Source organism: Emydura macquarii, unplaced genomic scaffold, assembly GCF_026122565.2.
Source record: "Emydura macquarii macquarii isolate MOO-44397 ecotype Brisbane River unplaced genomic scaffold, CSIRO-AGI_Emac_v2 contig_1043, whole genome shotgun sequence".
Lineage (NCBI taxonomy): Eukaryota > Metazoa > Chordata > Testudines > Chelidae > Emydura > Emydura macquarii.
Window position 1 is genome coordinate 12,530,977 of NW_027131180.1, and position 20,769 is coordinate 12,551,745.

The following is a 20,769-nucleotide window of genomic DNA, read 5'->3' on the forward strand; positions in this document are numbered from 1 at the left end:
TTCCTGTGATGTAAGACCTCAGGATGAAGGGAGTACTGAACACCCCAACTCAGCCATGTTGCCCTGAGAGCATGGTGTTTGAATGCACATTGGACCTAGAGAGAGGGTCTGCTTGGCAGATGTACAGGCCATGCTGAGCAGCAGTAGAAATGACTCTACCAGGAGGCACTATTGAGGAAAATAGAAGAGGTTTATGTTCTCTTGTGTGAATGATGAATTTCCATTTCACTATCAGACATCCCAGATGTGGTGGACTACCTCTTATCTTTTAAAATCCAGCATGCTGTGTCTCAGCTCAGCTTCTGGTGTCTATTAGCATGTTTCACCCACTAGTAGACATCTACTCTGTTTTCACACCTTGTCACATCCCGGTTCCTGAAAGGATTGGTTAGGGCAGTGCTTCTCAACTTGTTTACCTTTGTGGGCCACATATTCAGCTGTCTATTATGTGGGCCGCAACCACATAATATATATTACCCGTATGGCTCTCAGGATGTCACTTGGGCCGCAGATGTGTGCTGATTGAGCCACAAGCGACCCGTGGGCCATGGGTTGAGAACCACTGGATTAGGCTCTTCCTTTCAGTGGCAAAGCCCATGCCAACCTGGAACTTGAATCTGGTTTTATCAGCTCTGACAAGCGGGCTGATTGAGCCACTGGCATCTTGTTCCCTACACCTTTCCATAAAGGTATTTTTGATTGCAGTTGTGTTGGCCAAAAAGGTAGGGGAATTAAACGTGGTCATGGAAGATTCCCTCCCACCACTTTTATGGTCTTTGTGACGTGATGTCCATGAGACTGCACCCAAAGATTGTCTGTAAAGTGGTGTCAGACTTTCACATCAACCAAAACATCTACTTACCTGTGTTCTATCTGAAACCATACACTACTAGGAAGCATGATGGGTGGCACTCCTTGGATGTGCATAGAGCCTTTACCTAAAGAGGACAGTCATTCTAGGCTTATTGTCTCATTTGCGGAAAAGATGAAAAGAGAGGCCATTTCTGCAATGATGCATAATACTCTGCTATGAATTGAACAATGTCTCTCTTGGGGGCAGTGTGAGAGCATATTAAACAAGAACCCAGGCGGCTTTGGTAGCCTGCTTCAAGGATGTCTTTATTCTTGACATCTCAGAGAAGTGACGCACCTTCATGAGACATATGCTCTGCTTCAAGCAGTTGTCTTGAATGCATCCCTGGGCAGGGCAGTTCTGCATTCTGTAGTGACTTATAGACTTTAAGGCCAGAAGGGACCATCAGGATCATCTAGTCTGACCTCCTCCACATTGCAGGCTGCAGAACCTCACCTGCCCACTCCTGTAATAGACCCATAATCTCTGGCTGTGTTATGAGTTCCTCAAATCACGATTTAAAGACTTGATAGGAGTTTGGGCATCCTCCTGTTCAAGAGGGACACTTCTTGCTTGTGAATCAGCTGAAATGCACTACGTGTAGGGACGAGTACTTGAAGGAGGAAAGGTTACTCACTTTGTAGTAACTGGAGTTCTTTGAGATGTTGTTCCCTATTATCTGCCATCCTCACTGCCACAGTTCCCTTAGTGGGACCTACAAGTGGAGAAGGAACTGAAGTGGTAGCAGTCTGGCAGCCCCCTTTATATCTTCGGTGTGGAGCATAAGGAAAGTTGAAGGTGCATCCACGAACCAAATGGATGCTGCCAGGGCAAATTCCCTAATCCTGGATACACTGAGTGCAAGCACAGTCTGAAGTGCGCTATACGAAGGGACAACACATCTCAAAGAATTCCGGTTATTACAAGTTGAGTAATCTTTCCATATTAGTTTTGAATTTGCTACCTCTTCATTCCATTGAGTGTCTCTTGTTCTTGTGTTATGAGATGGAGAACAGAAGCTCCTGACTTACCTTCTCTATAGCATTCATTATTTTATATTTTTTCATATCCCTTCTTTTTTCTCCTTACTAAGGTGAATTATCCCAGTCTTGTCAATTTCTCTTCATATGAGTGTTTTTTGTGCCCCTAATCATTTTCGTTACCTTCTCCGAACCCCCCTCTAGTTCTGTAATATCCTCTTTTGAGGTGAGGTAACCAATATTGCACACTGTACTCTAGATGAGGCTTCTAGATTGATTTACATACTGACATTACAACTTCTGTATTACTCTTTGTTTCTTGTACACTCTAACATTTTGGTTGCATTTTTCACTGTATATTGAGCAAAGGTGGTGGTTGAGCTGTCCACGGTAACATCTAGATCCCTTTCCCAGCTTGATACAATTAATTTAGAACCTTGTACTGTGTATGCGTAGTTCTCATTTTCCTTCCAACGTACATTACTTTGTATTTTTCAACATTGAACTTTACTTGCCATTGTTTAGCCATTCACTTAGCTTAGTTAGTTTCTGTCTGAAATTCCTCAGTCCCCTCTGAATTTGACTAAATTTGTGTCATCTGCAGATTTTATCATCTCACAGCTTATCCCACCTCCTTCAGTCCGTTAATATATTAAGCACTGTGGACCTAACATTGACTCTTGAAGCATTGTGCTGTTCAGTTTTTATCATGGCAAAAGGTTGACCATTTATTCCTGTTCTTTTGGTTTCCTGCTCTTGATCAGTTTTTGATCCATGATAAATACATGATTACTTATTTTCTTTTGAGGGACCTTGTCAGGCCTTTTGAAAGTCAGAATAAATAGTTAGACAATTTGCTTTTAATCTGCAGCTTTATTCTGATGTTTAAAAAATTTTAAGATTAATGAAATGATTTTTCTGTTGCAGAAGCCATGCTGATTAGATCGTGTCATATCTTCTGGATGTAAATGCACTGAAATAATTTATATATACATTAACCAGGCAAATATGTATGACCTACTAGTCTACAAGTCCTCTGGCCACCCCTAAAGCCTTTATAAAATATAGGTACAGCATTTGCGATCATCCAGATCCTCTGGTACAATTAGCCGTTTGCACATTTTTGGTAGCAGCTCAGCTACTTTATGCTTGATCTTCTTTAGAACTCTTGGATGTGTATCATCTGGGCCTATGACTTTTGAATCATCAGTATGTTCTAGCACCTATTCTTTTCCGATGAGAAACTATCAGAGATTGAGGTATCAGAAGAAGTAGTCTGTGGTAGATATTTCCCCAACATCCTCTTTTTGGTGAAGACAGATGAAATAAATAATTTAGCTTCTGAGCTACATCTTTAGCTTTCTTAATTGTGCCCTGTGTTCTCTTGTGATCTTGCAGACTCTCAGATTCTTTTTCACGTTTCCCACTTCTGATACAGATAAAGAATTTCTTCATTTTTGTATCTTAATTATTTAATCTTCAGCATTCACTTTAGCCTTCTGATTTTCTTCTTATGTATTGCTTGTTGTATTTATACTTTTGTTTACAGGCTCCACTAGGATTAGACATCTAAATTTTGAAGAATTTCTCTTTGGCTTGAATAGTCTATCTAAACTTATCTTTTAGCCATATTGAATTACTATGTACTTTCTATGTACTATGACTGTCTTTCGGAGGTTTATACAGTGCGTGAAATGATAGTGCATCATAGGCGTGCACGCGGGGTGTGCTGGGTGTGCCTAGGCACACCCTAAAGCAGGGGTATCAAACCTTTTTTATCCGGCCCACATACCTTTTTGATGTGTCCCGCGACGCCATCTCGCTATGTTTCTTGCTGGAGGGTCGAGCTGCTGCCAAAAAGGGTGGAGGGCGCGCGATTTCTCGGCAGACGGACGCAGCGAGCTGCCGCCGATAAATAAGGAGCTGTGAAAGTTTGCGGTGGACACTAGGATGCGGCGAGAATTCCGCTGGCGGGTAATTCAAATGTGGCCTGCTGGTGGAATTCAGTCTGACACCCCTGATAAAGATGAAAATGAAAATTCCCTGGGTGCACACCCTAATCAAATGTGCTGTGCATGCCTATGTAGTGCATTAATTCTTGATTAGATTCTAACATAATACAGTTAATAGTAACAATACTATTACAGTAGTGTCAACATGCCACAACAGAGACCACGGCCCTGTTTGTGTTTAATGACCACAGAAACATGTATTAAGAGACAGTCTTTGCTACAAAGATTTTAGTCTATATAGACAAAACATACAAAGGGTTGGAAGAAGAAAATATTCTCCCTATTTGATGCATGACAAACTGAGTCACAGAGATTAAGTGACTTGGCTGAGATCACAGGAAATCTGTGAGAGAGCTGGCAATTGTATGCAAGTCTTCTAAGACCCAGGCTAGTGCCTTAATCACAAGTCCATCCTCCATTTTTTTCACCATTCATACCTCTTATTTTTTTCTTTCCTACAGCTTGGATAACTTTATGAAAAGCAGCAAATAGTGTCATAAAAGGTGAAAAGTTAATTTAGTTTTTCAAATTTTATTTTTAGTAATCTTAGATGTTAGTAACTGAGGAAGAGGCGTTATTTGCTTTAAATTTATGTATAGACCACTTTCTTTTAGTGATTGTAGATTTGCTGCTCATGGAGATTATTACATCTGTATTCAGTGGCAGATTAATGGTGAGTGCAGGCCAGTAGTACACTATTCGTTGATAAACACAACTGGCACGTGACACACTGAGTTAGACCTTTTTCAAAGAAGAAAAGACTTAATGGAAGAAAAGCAATTAGAATCACATTGACAGGCTTTTTAGGGGATGGAACTAGATGCAGTCTTATTACACAAGTTGGGTTTCTTCATGGAAGACTGCATTTTTAGAGCTTGTCTACATGGGGAAATAGCCCAGAATAGGTATTATGCAGTAGCTATTTCATACTAGCTCTCCATGTGGACACTATTAATCTGTAATAAGAGATCATTTGTGCGGTTTAGCTTAATCCATTTTGGAAGTGCAGCTGTAATACACCAACATGGATTAAGTGGATAATACTTAAGAAATGGATTAAGTTAAACCTCACAAAGGCACTCTTAATGTGGAATAAGTGTCCCCGTACTGAGTTAATGTGGATTAGCTATTGTGCTTTTAAATTCATACCCTAGCATATTTTGCAGTAGCCCTTAGAACAGGGGTGGCCAACCAGAGACGAAGAACCAAAAAATAGCTATTGATAATGCTGACAGCCACATTTTCCTTACTCTCCTCCGACAATTCTGATCAGTCATTTTCGGGGGCAGCTTGTCAGTTTCACTTCTCAATTGACAAGCTCCCCTCCTCTCCTACCCTCCCTGGACATTTTCAGTCAATTTCAGCAGCAGCTTGTAAATTTCACTTTCCCTTCCACTCTTACCCTTGTCAATTTCACTTTCCCCTCCTGGCTGCTTGTCAGTTTCAGAGCAAAGAGCCAAGAGCCATATGCAAAGAGCTACCTGCAGCTCCCGAGCAGCGGGTTGGCCCACCCCTGCCTTAAAAGGTCCAAGTTCAACCCTTGCTCATTATGAGATTTGACAGGGTCATGGCTGATGGAAATATGGATAAAGGATTATTTTTTTTGTTATTGATAGTTGTCCAGAGAAGGAATCAACCTCTGGTCATATATAGCATTATAGATCACTTGGAATGGCGTACTAGACAAGGCAATCAGTGGAACTTATTTATGGGTAAACTCTTGATATACAAAGTTTATCCCTATTTGCCAGAAAAGCAAGGAGTCTAGAACACCAGATATGCTCTGGTGGTCATCTATTAAAGTACTAACCTGGCTCATATTTACTACTTTTAAAAATCAGATAACATCATTAATTATTTTTCCAAGAAAAAAATGTGAGCAATGCTCATCCTGAGGAAAAATCTAAGTGATTTGGAGGATAACTTGCTGCATGATACTTACAAAATGCTTTTTTTTTTTTTTTCCCCCCCCCAGTGAGATAATTAAAATAGCAGGATATTTTTATGAAACTTTATGTGCATGTGCAAACACACACATTCATTTCTGGGCTGAGATCAAGGATGAGAAAAATTTCAGCCCAAAGTTAACTTTACTAGATTGGATTGAAATTAGGGATTTGAAATGGAAGTGTTATTTCCACCTAAAGGATCATGTCACCATCATACTATGAGGTTGTAAACTATTAGATTAGTTGTTACTGTAAATCTTCCTGACATTTTCAGGTCTAACACTGCAACTCAGATCTTTCTTTCTGTTTGTTTTGTGTCACAATAAAACCATGTTGTATTCTAGCTGCGTTTGTAACATGTACACATGCAGAAATAAAACTTAGTGTATAGAGTATGACCAAAAGATACGGAAGAATCAGTTTGCTAAATCTTCCAGGAGAATTGATAAAAGTGCAAGATATGTAACTTGGCTTGATAAAAGATATCCTGATACTTGGTCTCTCTCTCTCTCTCAATACACATACACACACTTTATAGCTCTGTTTTTATTCATTACTAATGAAGTTGAAAAAACTTTCATCACAATAAAAGGATTAGAAATACAGACTCTATATGTAACAATGTTAACTGCTAATAAAATATTCTGTCCTATCTTGAAATTGCCAGTATATGACTAAGTATCTACAGTTGAGTAAAAATGGTTTTGTCAGCATAAAGATTGCATTAGATAGCTGTTATGTGCCTCTTCTCCCTCCCTACTCCCAAAACCCCAGATGTGACATGCAATGTTACAGGTATTTTATGGTATCTTAAAAGAAACATTGCCATAGTTATCTCCAAAACATAACCCATCTTTAAAACAAACCACTTTTTAAACTGATACAATTTTGGAAAGAATTCTTGACACAAAAAAGCCTGGCCACAGTATCGTTAAAAATCCGACATTGCTGGGTTACCTGTAAACAATATATCCAGTACACTGGGTTTCTTCTCTGCTTGCTTTATTTTTCAGAGAAATAGAGTTTGAAATATAGAGAAATTCAGCTGACTGAGTAAGCGGAATGTGGTGTTCCTGAATATTTTAAAATTCTGTTCATGATGAAAGATAAGCATGCACATCTACAAGCAAAAATACAGTTGGCAGATATAATTGTAGGCCAAGCATTTTTGACAGTGTCTATCTTAATTTAATCTTTAGTCATTAATCATTTAATTATGAGCAGGGCTCTGAAGATTGTTTTATTACAGATTACTGATGAATCACTTGCATTAAAATTGGTTTGGTTCTCCTCAGAGCAATGAGACTGCAGTATTACTTGTCCTCAGAATCAGATCTGTTTTCTGTATGTATTGCTAATAAAACTTCTTAAATTTGCAGAGCATGGAGAGTATGATCCACAAACTGTAAGACCAGGAAGTAGATACAGTCATGTGCAAGAAGTACAGGAGCGACTTAACTTCCTACGGTTAGTTTTGAGTAACTTAAGTCATTTTCTCTAGAAAGCAAACAAATTCATAACTTAAACTTCTGAAATGGGGAGAAACAATTATGTTCAACTTTTTGTTTCTTTTGTATAGTTCCAGCTTACTGTATAGCATTGGCATTTAATTCCAGCAGATCAAGATGCCAAAATAAAATAAAACACTGGAGTTCCTGAAGTTGGAAGGTGACATAATAGTATTAGAATACCCAAGAGAGTGTTAGGGGCTGTATTCATAAAGACATAATCCCAAAGAATTTACAATGTAGGGACCTGATCATGCACTAAAATGTGTGCAGGCACACTCCAGTGCATGTGCAGAGCTCCATTGACTTAGAGGCTCTGTGTGGGTGGTGGGATACACCTCTGTTTATATCAGGTTAGGATCATGGCTTAAATGTTAGACATGGGGCAATACATGAGGGGAACAAAGGGTGCAGCAATAAACTCTTGTATTATTTAGGCATGTGCACATGTTAATGTCTACAATAAATCTTTTAGAAGGATTGACTTACTGTGAGCAACATGGAAAAGTGAGTCTTAAGAAGTGATTTAAATAAAGAAAATTATGTTTGGATTGTATAATGTAGTTGTTGAACAAAGTGGAAAAAAAAAGGGGGGGGGGTAATTTAGGAAGAGGATGTTAAAAATTATTTGCCATGGAATGATGTTACTGCTTGTAACTTAAGTTCTTAGTTTGGCCATCACAGTATTATTTCACAGTTTGTCCCTCAGTGTATTTATTTATTATCCTCATGAATATATCTCATTTATCATCCATTTGTCTGGTCCTAAATTGTTTATTTTTAATCCATTCTTTAATTTGAATTTCACTCAAAATTGATTTTAAATAGTTCTTTGAGTGATGGTCCCTATTGTATTCCACTGTGGGTGTGTTTACGCATGCACGTCATGCGTCCGGAGCCAGAGAAATTTGAAATTAGCAGTGTCCATTGGGCCATGCACGAGCCCTTGCTTCCCCTCATGGTTTCATCCAAGACAATAAAGGGCAGGGTGGACCAACCACATCCCCAGTTCCTTCTCACCACCACATGGTCTGAGCTGAAGTTGCTAGTATCCTGTCATCTGACACACTTTAAAAAAAAAAAAAAAAAGAAAAAAGTTTTAGAACTGTGCATAGGTAGTAACTGTTTTACAGTTTTGTACATAGTTTAGTTTTTAGTAGTAGTTTTAGTAGGACTGGGACTTTGAGGCAATCTGTTCACTGGCCCCCCCAGCACCCACATGTGGGTACTGGATTATGCTGAAGACATCAGGATACAAGATCTGTGCCTGCTGCCCACGTTTGTTCTCTATCAGCGATGAGCAACTCTGCTGCTTCAGAGAAACCCATATTTCTTCCAGGTGCAGTATCTGCTAGTCCTTCCCAACTGAGAAGGCTCTGCCTCAAGAAGCACTTCACTGAAGTCGCCATGAGGCCTCTGTCAGACCCAGGCCAGGGATCCACCCCCCATACATTGGTCTGAGCAAAGCCAGGAGTGTGCTTCTGGCTACAGAGATTGAGTCTGGCTCCAGTAGTGCCACTGCTACAGATCCTGTGCCAGGGCCTAGTTGGGAGGCAAGGAAGCATGTTTATAAGCATGGCAGTAAGTCTTCCTCCAAACCCAAGGAGGACAATGTGCCTTCCATGAGTTCCACCCATGGAGGGAATGTGAGTTCCAAGGCATTCAAGCATGACAAGAAATCTCACAGGCTGCCAGATCCGCCAGTATAGAGATCCGCGCACACTGTGTCAGCCTCCCTTAAGACAAGGGTTTTGGGACAGTCCTCCATTCTGGTTGTGGAATGGGTACCGTTAATACTGGAGTGATCAGAGAAAGCACTGGAGCCACAGGAGCAGTTTGTCCTAGGGGAACCAAGATTTCCATGCCATTCTCTGCAAACCACACCTAGGGAGATCTGATCTCCTATCTAGGACTTGCCAAAGTCAGGTCATGTTTTGACTCATCCTTCTGTGGTTTACACGCTTCCGCCGGCTCCAGCAGTACCGTCACTGGAACCAGGATTCGAATTCTTGTCATCAGAGGATTCCGATGGAGCACAAGGGCTGCCAGTATGAGTACCTGAAAGGACCACCATTGCTGTGGCAGTATCCTCCTCTCTAGCAGCAGGCAAGTAATTGATTGGCCACTGCAGAGGGCACTATGCAGTATCAGCCACATCTGTCTTGTTGGCCCTATTGGAGATTCTGGCCTCAGTACCCATCTTCAGAACCCACCTGTTCAGTGCAGGAGGCTTTGCCCCTATCTCCACTTCGGGCATCCTTGAACAGATGCTTCAAACCAGTTATGGAGGACGAGCCAATCAATTTGGTTCTGATGGTACTGCCGGAGCAAGAGCTTTTCCCATCGTCCTTTCCAGATACTGCATTAATTTCAGCCTCCTTCTTGCTTCCAGGTGATTTGGGGCAATTCCAAGACCTCTGTGGACAAGCTTCATATTCCACTTGAGAAAGTATAAGACAAGCAGCACATGCTCCTGGATATTCTTTATTCCTCGGCAACAAGTAGGGTTGCTCTACCGATCAACTATGCCATTCTTCAAATAGTTTGGCATACTTGCCACTTGCCTGCCTAATCCCAAGGGGGCAGAGAAGAGATACAGGCAGCAACAGAATGGTCCCGGCAGCAACACCTGTGCTTCACCTTGACAGATGATGAGAGCAAAAGCTTAGACCTTCTGAGATGCAAGGTCTTCTCTTCAGCAAGTCTCCAATTTTGTATTTCAAACTGCAGTACCAGGCCTTGTTGGCCAAATATGACTTCTTTAATTATAGTAAATTGGAGGACTTTTCTGAAAAGCTTCCTCTGCAAGATTGAGCATGTTTCCATTCCCTCCTGGAGGGAGGGCAAGCAGGTGGCTAGAAGAGCGCTACAGTTGGCCGTGGATGCTGCAGATGTCTCATCATGCTCAATGGCTATGGCCATAGCTGTGGAGGGAATCATGGCTGCATTCATTTGATTTTCCCAGAGAAGTGCAGAAGACCTCCCTTTTGATGAGTCGCCCTGTTTAATCAGAAGACCTATGATTCCTTCCACTCCCTCAAGGATTCCAGAGCCATACTTCGATTGGTGGGTATCTATACACCTGCACCCAAACAGAAATTTTACTGCCCACTGCCTACACAGCGATACAGGACTCTGCAGTTCTTCCATCAGAGGCCATACGAACCTCCTCATAAGCATCAGAAGACGTTACGATGTCGTCTTCTGGGCCTGCCTTTGCAGTCTTCATCTCATGTTCAAACGTCTCAGAAACAATATTTCTGAGTGTGGCTGGGGAGCCATTAACCACCGTGGCTACTGCCCTGCAACCAGCCCGACTCCCAGTTGGGGGCCATCTAGCACTCTTCTTACCATCCTGGAGTGGAATAACAACGGACAAGTGGGTCCTGAATGTTATCCACTATGGGTATACAATAGAATTCACCATGCTACCTCATCCACATCCCCTGGTCTGATCTCTTTCCAGGGACCACTCTCACAACAACATCCTTACACTAGAAGTAGACTCCTTACTGCAAAGGAGGGAGCGATAAAGCACGTTCCTCCAAAGTGTCTGGGCACAGGATTCTATGTGGCTTGCTTTCTGGGACTCGAGAAAAGGGTGGGTGGAGGCCCTCTGTTGCCTCAACTGCCTCATCTGGAAGCCCAAGTTTCGTATGGTTACCTTAGCAGCCATCATATCATCTCTAGAAAAAGATATGTGGTTTACAGCTCTTGATATGCAGGATGGCTATTTTTACATAGACATCCATCCAACCCACAGATTCACAGTGGGCCCTAAGCATTTTTAGTACAAGGTTCTTCCTTTTGGTCTCATCTCTTTCCAGGTCTTCATCAAAGCGGCTAACCTCTGGCACTCTGAGGCGCTTGTTTTCCCCTGTCTCGACTATAGGCTTCTAGCAGCATCATCCAGAGACGAAGTTTGAATCTTGACTTCCAAGTTGCTCAGGCTCCTTTCATCCGTGGGAGTCAATGTCAACGTTGAAAAAATAACTTTGATTCCCACACAGTTGCTGGACTTCATCGAGGCCTCAATCAAGTCTGTCAGAGCTGAGATTACCGACCAAGGGAGAGGCTCCAGACTCTGTAGAAACTTGGACTGTTGACTACCTGGGCGACGTCTGTCCTGGTCAGAACTTGCTTATTCCTCCTTGGCCACATGGCAGCCTGAACATAATATCACTGCCTTTGCTCACCTCCACCTTTGCAGTTTATAGATGTGGCTTCAGAGAATGTATTCAATCACATGACATTCTATGGACTTTATACTGACAGTCTCCCCTCTCCCCCGTGGTGCTCACTTCCTTCCAGTAGTGAACAGACTCATGGCAGGTCTGTTCCGGGATCCCCATTCTCCCTGGATAGGACAATTATCACAGGATGGGGAGCACACGTGAGAGAGCACATGACAGAAGGGACATGGACCCCTCAGGAATCCAGGAGGTACATGAACATTCTAGAACTCCGGGCGGTACGATAAGCATGTCAAACATTTCTACCTTCCGTTTGCTCCCATCATGTTCTTATCATGTCATACAACACCACCATGGTTTATTACATCAACAAAAAACGGGGCATGAGGTCCACTGCTCTGTGCACGGAAGTGGTCAATCTATGGGATTGGTGCATTGCTTACAAGATCCTGTGTATTGCCCACAAGATAAGCAATCTGTTATCCAGGGACTCAGACTGTGATTGCAGATTCAGCAGAAGATTCATTGCTAAACATGAGTGGGAGTTTCATGACTCTGTAGTAAACGATATCTTCAGTCAATGGGGTCTCTGACCAGAGAATTCTTTTCCTCTCAGGTCAACAACAAATGCAAGCACATGCTGTTCAAAGTGGCGTGTCATTATCTACTTTCAAGGCGATGCTTTCGTCGTCCTTGTTGGACCAGCTCGACTACGCCCTCCCCCTTTCTACTGCTCCCATATGTTCTCCATAAGATCAGGCAGGAGAGGGCCTCGGTCATTCTGATTGCCGTATTCTGGCTGCATCAGTTTTGGCTTCTCAGTCTTCTCCGCATGTTGTCCTGTCCCCCACTTCTCCTGCCCACTTTCCTAGACATCCTGATCCATGTGTGCTTCGCTTCAGAGGTTGACATTTGGATGGCATTTTCTCTATAACGGGAGTGTTCATCCATCGGCAGTGCAGAGCATCCCATTGAGCAACAGGAAAGAATCCACGAGGCATTTCTGTCAGGCCAAGTGGAAACGCTTTGTCTCATGTACTCAGGAGAAAGACTCTTTCCCCAGAGGAAATGGACATTCCCCTTCTTTTGGACTATCTCCTATCCTTGAAGATGTTGGGACTCACCTTTAATTCTGTCAAGGTCCACTTAGCACCCTCCTGTGGAAGGACACTTTGAATTTACTCATCTGTTGACTACCAGGTTTTGGAAAGGTCATCTCAGGAATTTCCCACCCATGCAACTTATTTGTTCCCAGTGGGACCTCAAATTCATTCTGTCAGCTTAATGAAACCACCCTTTGAGCCATTGGCTTCATGGTTTATGTTCCTCCTTTCTATGAAAGTGACCTTCCCGGTGGCTGTTATTTTGGCAAGAAGGATAGGTGAACTTGAGGCCATGAGGCGGACCTCCCCACCCTTCACCACTTTCTATAAGGACAATGTCTTCCTGTGCCTCCACCTCAAGTTTCTACCAAAGAACATATCCCTGTTTCATCTCAATCGACCCATACACTTAACTGCTTTCTTTCCAAATCCTCATGCCTCAGTGGAGGAGTGGCGCCTTCACTCCATCAGGATCCACAGAGCCTTGGCCTTCTACCTGGAGAGAATGAGACCAATCAGGAAGTCCCCTAGGTTATTTATTTCTACAGCTGAGAGGATTAAGAGGCAGGCGATCTCCATACAAAGGATTTCCATGTTGATTTCAGGATGCATTACACTCTGCTATTAGTTGTCGGGACTGCCTCCTCGCCTTGGGGTGACAGCCCATTTCATAAGAGCCCCGCGTCGGCCATGACTACTCTCTATAATGTGCCGCTTCCACACATGGTCGCCCTACATATGTGGAGTTTGGAACTTCACTTGACACTACACCTTGGCATGCAGTACTCTGCAATGGATGCCTCATTTGGCATAGCTGTCCTCTGTTCAACTGTTCCTTCCTCTTCCTTTCACCTTCCTCGGAATTAGGTACTGCTTGTTAATCATGCTCAGTGGAATACAGTAGGGATCATCCCTTGAAGAAGAGGAGCAAGAGGTTACTTAACAGTAACTGGAGCCTCTTTGAGATGTGTGGTCCCTATCTATATTCTGCTTCCCACTCTCCTTCCTGTCTGCTGCAATCTATTTGGTTTGCAGTGAAGAAGGAACTGGAGACACGCTTGGTCTGCCCCATACTTTATTGCCTCAGATGAAACCCTGAGGACAATGCAAGGGCACTAACAGACACTACTACTTTCAAATTCTGTGGCTTCAGATGCATATAGCACATGTTAAACCCACCCTCAGTGGAATACAGATAAGGACCATACATCTCAAAGAACCTCCAGTTACAGGTAAATAATCTCTTAATTGGTTACTTGATCAAATAGTGTGAGGTTAACCCCTGGCCACCAATCTTTAAACAATTCATTCTCTGATATTCTAATAGTTACACTATATTTTTCTTGAAGTTTGTTAGTGATTTTATTTGTTGTATATTAGGAAATAATATCGCAAGATTTATAATTGCATGTCATAATATACTGTAAAGGATTTGCACAGACAATTTTATGTAAGAGCTTAGTTTTCTATTTCTTTCACATACAATCAGAATATATTACTTTGATCCATACATAACTGATTCTTGAAGAGTACAATCTACTGTGTATTCTCCTGAAATATTGTCAGAAGAATTACTAGGGTTAGCTTTCACACAGAGTTAAAAACTTCTTCAAGACCTTTGCTGGAATTAAAAGATGCGTGAAGTGTAATTCTGTCTTAGTTTCTGAACTGTGAATTAGGTACCCTAGAATTTCACTAAAAAATTTCAGAGAGGTTTATTATTTATTGTAATATTAATGTAAATGTAAAACGTCAAAATATGTCCCACGCTTTGTTTCTGCCTCCATTCCTATATCAATAACTCAATCCATTGTCAGATGTAATTTTTCATTTCACTGTGTTGCATCCTCAGAATTAAGAGGGCTAAGAATTTTTAAATCCAGTAATATGGTCGCTTAAACATACTTTTGCTTAATAAGGAAAGTAAACTTCAATTTGTTTTGTCATGGCATCATTTGTATAGTAATGATCTTAGTTAAATGCATATTTTTGTTTAATCTGTTTTCCTTACATAGTTAGAATTCTGGGGCCTGATGCTGTAAATTTTTACTTTTAACTAAAACAGTGGGATTACTCATGTGAGTGAGGACTGGTTATGTGAGTAAAAGTTTTCAGAATCAGGCCTATAACATATATGTTATACATATATAATATTAATATTTATATGGTTATTTGCTTACTGTAATTTTAGAGTCTCTAAAATTAAGATGTCAGTAAGTGGTGTTAATTGTCTCTTTGTTTTGCTTAAGATTTTTATTGAAGGATGGTCAGCTGTGGCTCTGTGCTCCTCAGGCGAAGCAAATATGGAAGTGTTTAGCTGAAAATGCAGTCTATCTTTGTGATCGTGAAGCCTGTTTTAAGTGGTATTCCAAACTAATGGGTGATGAACCAGATTTAGACCCTGACATTAATAAGGACTTCTTTGAAAATAATGTGCTTCAGTTGGATCCTTCCCTATTAACAGAAAATGGAATGAAATGTTTTGAACGTTTCTTCAAAGCTGTGAACTGTCGAGAAGGAAAGCTAGTAGCGAAGAGACGAGCCTATATGATGGATGACTTGGAATTAATAGGATTAGACTATCTTTGGAGAGTAAGTGCAGAAGGGAAAACCTCCAAATGGCTAACTGCTAAGTTTTTGTTTAAAAATAAAAAATGGAGTTTGGGTAACTGAATATGTGTAGACTTAAATTACAAAAGCAAGCTTTTTTTCAAACAAAATAAATGAAAATCGACTGTTTTGTTTTCTTTTTATACTCTTAAGTTAATGATTTCCCAGGCTGAACCCTGAACCCGGAATATGACAGAGAAAGAAAAAAGGAATAATTTTTAAATTTGTGTATTTGTAATGTCTGTGTATGTGAGATTAAGGTTTAGCTTGTACCATAAAAACAATCCCATTTGTTTAATTTTTAAAATATCTTTGACGTGCACTGTTCATTTACCTTACACTCTCACCCACCAGTGATTTTACTTATGCAATCACAATTTTTACTAATGGCCAGTAACATTTGGGGGTGTGGGCGAAGCTTCTATATCTTTTCAGTTAGCAGAAAAAGGAACTGAACTTTTATTTTGAGCATCTCAGAAACTGGCTCATATAATTAGTTTGTGTTTTGTAAGTAATGAAAAGGTATTAAGTTCTCGTCTCTGAACAAGATTAACATTGTTTCGATCCTTTTACTGTATTGAATATTGGGCTTATACTCACTACTGCGGATTTACAAATGCTGTCTCTTGGATGAAAGAGTAGACATCCTTTTGGTCCAAGATTGGTGGTTTCTAGGTGCCAGTTGATGTAGACATGGTAGTTATTAAACTGAGTAGTCGATAAACCCCAGTGTCCAACTTTCAGGATTCCATTTCTCAAAATACCTTTAATGTCTAACAGATAATGACTTCACTACCGCATCAGCATTAATGTTTTATTTTGTAAAGTACTCGAAGTACCTAGAGGGTAATCAAGACATCTGGGATATGCCCAATCGAGAAGCTAGAAGGACGCTCTTCAGAGCTGTCAGTTATGGGCAGTAACGTCCTTGGATCTGCCCTTCGCTTCAGTTGGCAAGTGCACAGGCCATCATGGAGCTCCTATCCTGCTTCTTAATGGGACCAATTTATGACAGCTTTTCAGCTTCTATTCAGGCCAGTGGCTAGCAGTAAGTTTTCAGATATTCAAATTAGGATCAACATTCCTTTTCTAGGTACTGAAATAATTTTAAACCTCATTAGCTTAAACGGTGACATGGATAATTTTGAGTTGACAGAGGTCTTTAATGGTATTCAATTGTTTAATTAAAAAATTCTGTTAACTTCTTGACTTAGTTGCCCAGAAGTCCTAACTAATATTAACATAAATCTTGTAAGTACTGGTACATCTAGATCATTGGAAGGTTGATTTAATTGCAACTACATAAACATTTTTTGTGGACCTCAAACTTAGTTGGTAGTGATACAACAGGCATGCATATTCTTTAAAACTAGTGACACTAGAAACATTGCATGGAGATACTTAAAGCAAATGTTATGTGCCGTTTTACAAAGCATAATCTGTTTTGCAGATCCTAGTGAATTCTTTTCAAACAGTTAAATTAAGTTGATTGACTCTTAATGTTGTTTTGGGTCATTTAGATAATTTACAGTAATTGTATTTTAATTATGTACCCTAGTTGTTTTTTGTCCTGATGAATGAAAAGAAATATCTTATCCACTGCTGTGAAGATATGTTCAGATGTAATTCTTTTGTTGTTTAAACCTGGTACCAAAAAGAGTTAAAATGCATTAATACTTTTTTATTGCTTTAGGTTGTGATTCAGGGAAATGATGACATTGCCAGCAGAGCAATAGATCTGCTTAAAGAGATCTATACTAATCTTGGTCCAAGGTTACAAGTTAATCAGGTAAAAAAAAAAAAAAAAAAAAAAAAAAAAAAAAAAAAAAAAAAAAAAAAAAAAAAAAAAAAAAGTTGAGCTGACTGTAATAAAATATTGAGTAAAGGTTATTGTATAATTTAACATTAATTGTGATATTTTTAAAGCTTAAATTTTGGAAATTTGACTCTCTCCATCCATGGAACGCCCTCTTGGAGAATGCGCTATTGCCCATGTACAGATTTGAATATGTACAGCATGTTTGTGAACCCACCCTTTAGTTCCCTTTAGCTGTTTGTTGAGATTTAGGGATCTGCTACTACTAACAGTGTTTAAAAACAAAAATTACTGGCTTTTGAGAAATCACTAAAGTTTAATGCGCTTTTTAGCTCTATTTCCATTAGTAAAATAGTGGCTCATGCCAAATACTAGTTTTGCATTTTGTTGAAGTATGTGATATTTCTATCCAGTGTGTTTGCTGGCTGGGGATAGGTCATGCCAATGGCGGCTGATGCAACCATTGAATTCATTTTACTTCACATAAGGAAGAATTGAAAAGCTCTCAGAAGTAAGCCATGTGACCCGAGCCCTGGAGAATCAAATCCTTTCTCTCAAGATTCCTACTTTCCTATTTTTATGTTTCATTAGAAAGTGAGAGAGACTTGCAAGTTTCTGGAAAGCTCAGGGAAAGAGTAAACTGTTGGGATTTTTGAAATCTCCTTTGTTATTAAGATAGTATTTGTGGGCAGTGTTATTACCAGCTTGCTCATGCATTTGCAACTATGGAGCCAGGGAGGCAGTGCAGCAATGGAAGGCTTCTGTGCCTTTCTTAAAGTCAGTAGTTTTAAGTATGAACATTTGAAAACATTATAATTCCAAAACTTTTTGAGGATTTTTGTACTCTCCAGATCACCTCCAGCTAGTTACTTGCTTCTACTGTTAGTTTCTACTTCTTAACCCACAGCCCCTTGCTACACTCTGATTTCCTTAGTTATCTGATTTTTAGTCTGTGAAAGAGTCTTAAAGTTATATGTACTATCTGCCAGAAGGATATGTAAATATTCCATAATAATGTCTGTGGTAAGCAACTAAATGAGAGAGCAGCCCAGCTTTGTATCCTGCACAGAGTTGCACTTTGCTTACATTTCAAATATTTGGTTCAAGTCAGTGTGATGAAGGGTAATGTTTGTACTGTTCACACACAGGTTGTAGTGTTAGCACTGATAACATTCCTTTAAAAAAAAAACACACACTATATTAGATCCAGTTATCAAGTGTAGGTAGTGTGGAGAAAACCAATGTTGTGAATAATCTTGAGTAAAGATTTGGTTTTCAATTAAGATTCCGTAGTATATAATGTTTGATTATGCAGCTGAAAGGTGGTTATGTAATAGTTTGTAATTGTCTCAATTTCTCTTTACGTTATTTTTAGGTAGTGATCCATGAAGACTTCATTCAATCCTGCTTTGATCGTTTGAAGGCCTCCTATGATACACTTTGTGTTTTGGATGGAGATAAAGACAGTATTAATTGTGCAAGGCAAGAAGCAATACGAATGGTGCGAGTACTGACTGTTTTAAGGGAGTATATAAATGAGTGTGACAGTGATTACCATGAAGAGAGAACAATTCTACCTATGTCAAGGTTTGTGGAAAAACTCAGAACTACTATGATTGATGTTCACTAAAGTGATCTTGGCCATGGAAAATGTTTGTTTGGAAATTAATTTCACTTCCTTTACCAGTGTATTAAAAAAATCATGTTTTAGTTATCCTAAGTGAATATTACGAACTGCAGTTGAGAAAAATAACATTTAATTTTCTTCAAAAACACCTTTAAATGGATATAGTACATTTATTAGGCATTCTAAAGATACGCACAAATAAACAACTTTAACAGTTCCTTTGTAAAGTAGGTAGGCATCAACATACAGGTGGAAGGTAAGTGGGTAACAAAACTAGGATTAATTCTGTTTCTGGTATTTGGTCATATAGTGTCATTAAACTGTTTTGTTTCCCCCTGTATTTCCATTTATTTATTTATTTTAAAATATTTAATTTTTTGTATTGACAAGAGTGCCTTTCTTTTTCTTCATATGTTGGTCCCTGTGTGGTGTGTTCCACATGTGGTGTGCATGTGTACCATGTGCTTGAATTCAGATTTTAACAAGCAGTGTTCTTGGGCCTGCATGTGCACAGTAGATCTTCTGTTCCCAAACAAGGGTATAAAAAGCAGTGAGAGTCTCTGTCCTCTCAGTTCCTTCTTACTGCCTCGTGGTCTGAGTCAGAATCCAGTGTCATCGTCTTCTAGTGCTTGCTCATGTCCGTTCCATTGTAGGTGTGTGCGCGCCTTCGTGCATGGTTACCGGAACTTTTTTTCCATTAGCAGTACATGTGGGGTCAGTTTCGGTGCCCCCTGGAACCCCGCGCACATGCCATGGTATACGAGGTGCTGCCAGCCCTACGCCCCCTCAGTTTCTTTTTTTCGTCTGTGACAGTTGCTGGAACTGCTTCTGCTTGTATCGCAAATGCTCAATCCCTTTTGTTTGCTTTAATCATTTGTATGTCTTAGTTACGTAGATTAGATTTTAAGTGTTGTTAATAGTGGTAGTTAGTCACTTAGGATAGTCCCGGCTGGGACTTTGCCGGGAGCGGGGCATGCCCTGGTCACCGGGTTTCAAACCATATGCCTCCTGTGAGAAGGCCTTTCCGCTGAGTGACTCCCATGATAGTTGCCTAAAGTGCCTAAGGCAAGCTCATCGTAAAAATAAATACAAAATTTCTAAGGCCTTCAGACCTTGGACCCAAAATGATAGAAATCCGTTTGAAAGCCTTACTAATGGATGTAGCACTCAGACCAGCCTCCAAACCAACCCGTTCCACTTCAGTACTGAGCATGGCATCGGTGCAGAGCGCGCCGTCAGCACCAGTCCCGTCTGGGCACCGGACAATTTCTCTATTGAGGAAGAAGCAGTGAAAGCAGCATACAGAGTGGGGATGCTCCCCTACACCGTCCAAGAAAGCAGGGCCGAGCATGGGGCTGCACTGAAGCCAGACAGTGGAGACTTGCTCGCCACTGCTGGAGTCTATGTCTCCAACCAGAGAGCCTCCTCTGACTCCTGGGAGTGGGAGGGCTTCTCTGCATCTGCCAGCACCGTCGACACTGGAGGCATTTCAGGCATCACGGACCTTGTTGGCCTTGCCCATGTCGCCCCTGCCCCTGCCTTCGGCCAGAGAGTCGCTCCAGGTCACGGTCACCAGAGCATCCCGCATCTGCAGAGCACAGAGCGAGGTTGCCCTCCCAGCACCAGTCATGATCCCCTGCATCTGGTGAAGTTTGTTCCAGGAGGTGGCGCCTGTCTGGGTCACCTGCAGGAGGTCGGCCCCCAGAAGGAAGTCGGCACCGCTCCCCGGCACTGAGGAGTTCGCCCGCACCGGTGCAGTGCAGAACCCGGTTGCTGGATGCTGACTCGGCATCGAGAGGGAAGCGGTACTGTAAATCATCAGTGCCCAGGCACCACTCCAGACATTCCAGTTCGTAGTCAGAGCATGGTTCTCTGCTTCAGCACCAGGTCTTGTCGTCAAGAGGCCCTTCTCCAGAGCGCTGGAGCACCCACAGATTGGGTCATAGCTCCTCCGCCACTCAGCACCATGCAGCGGGAGCCTCCAAGACAGCCCCACCGTGGTCGTCTGACAGTAAGTTGGTGTCCTCTTGAGAGGACAGCCCCCGGGTAAGTCGTTGCCACCAACAAAAGATGCCAGAGCACCCTTTGGTTCAGGCAGCCTGGGATGGCCTCAAGGAC

At 41.2% G+C, this 20,769-nt stretch overlaps 1 protein-coding gene across 1 annotated transcript in view; it reads left to right on the forward strand.

Moving 5' to 3' along the window:
• USP9X (ubiquitin specific peptidase 9 X-linked) overlaps positions 1-20,769 on the forward strand; it is a 255,793-nt gene that overhangs the window by 118,916 nt on the left and 116,108 nt on the right. Inside the window, exons 15-18 of the mRNA XM_067545137.1 lie at positions 7,174-7,261; positions 14,848-15,190; positions 16,902-16,997; positions 18,400-18,611. Coding sequence (XP_067401238.1) covers positions 7,174-7,261; positions 14,848-15,190; positions 16,902-16,997; positions 18,400-18,611 — 739 coding nt within the window. The remainder of the gene's footprint in view (positions 1-7,173; positions 7,262-14,847; positions 15,191-16,901; positions 16,998-18,399; positions 18,612-20,769) is intronic.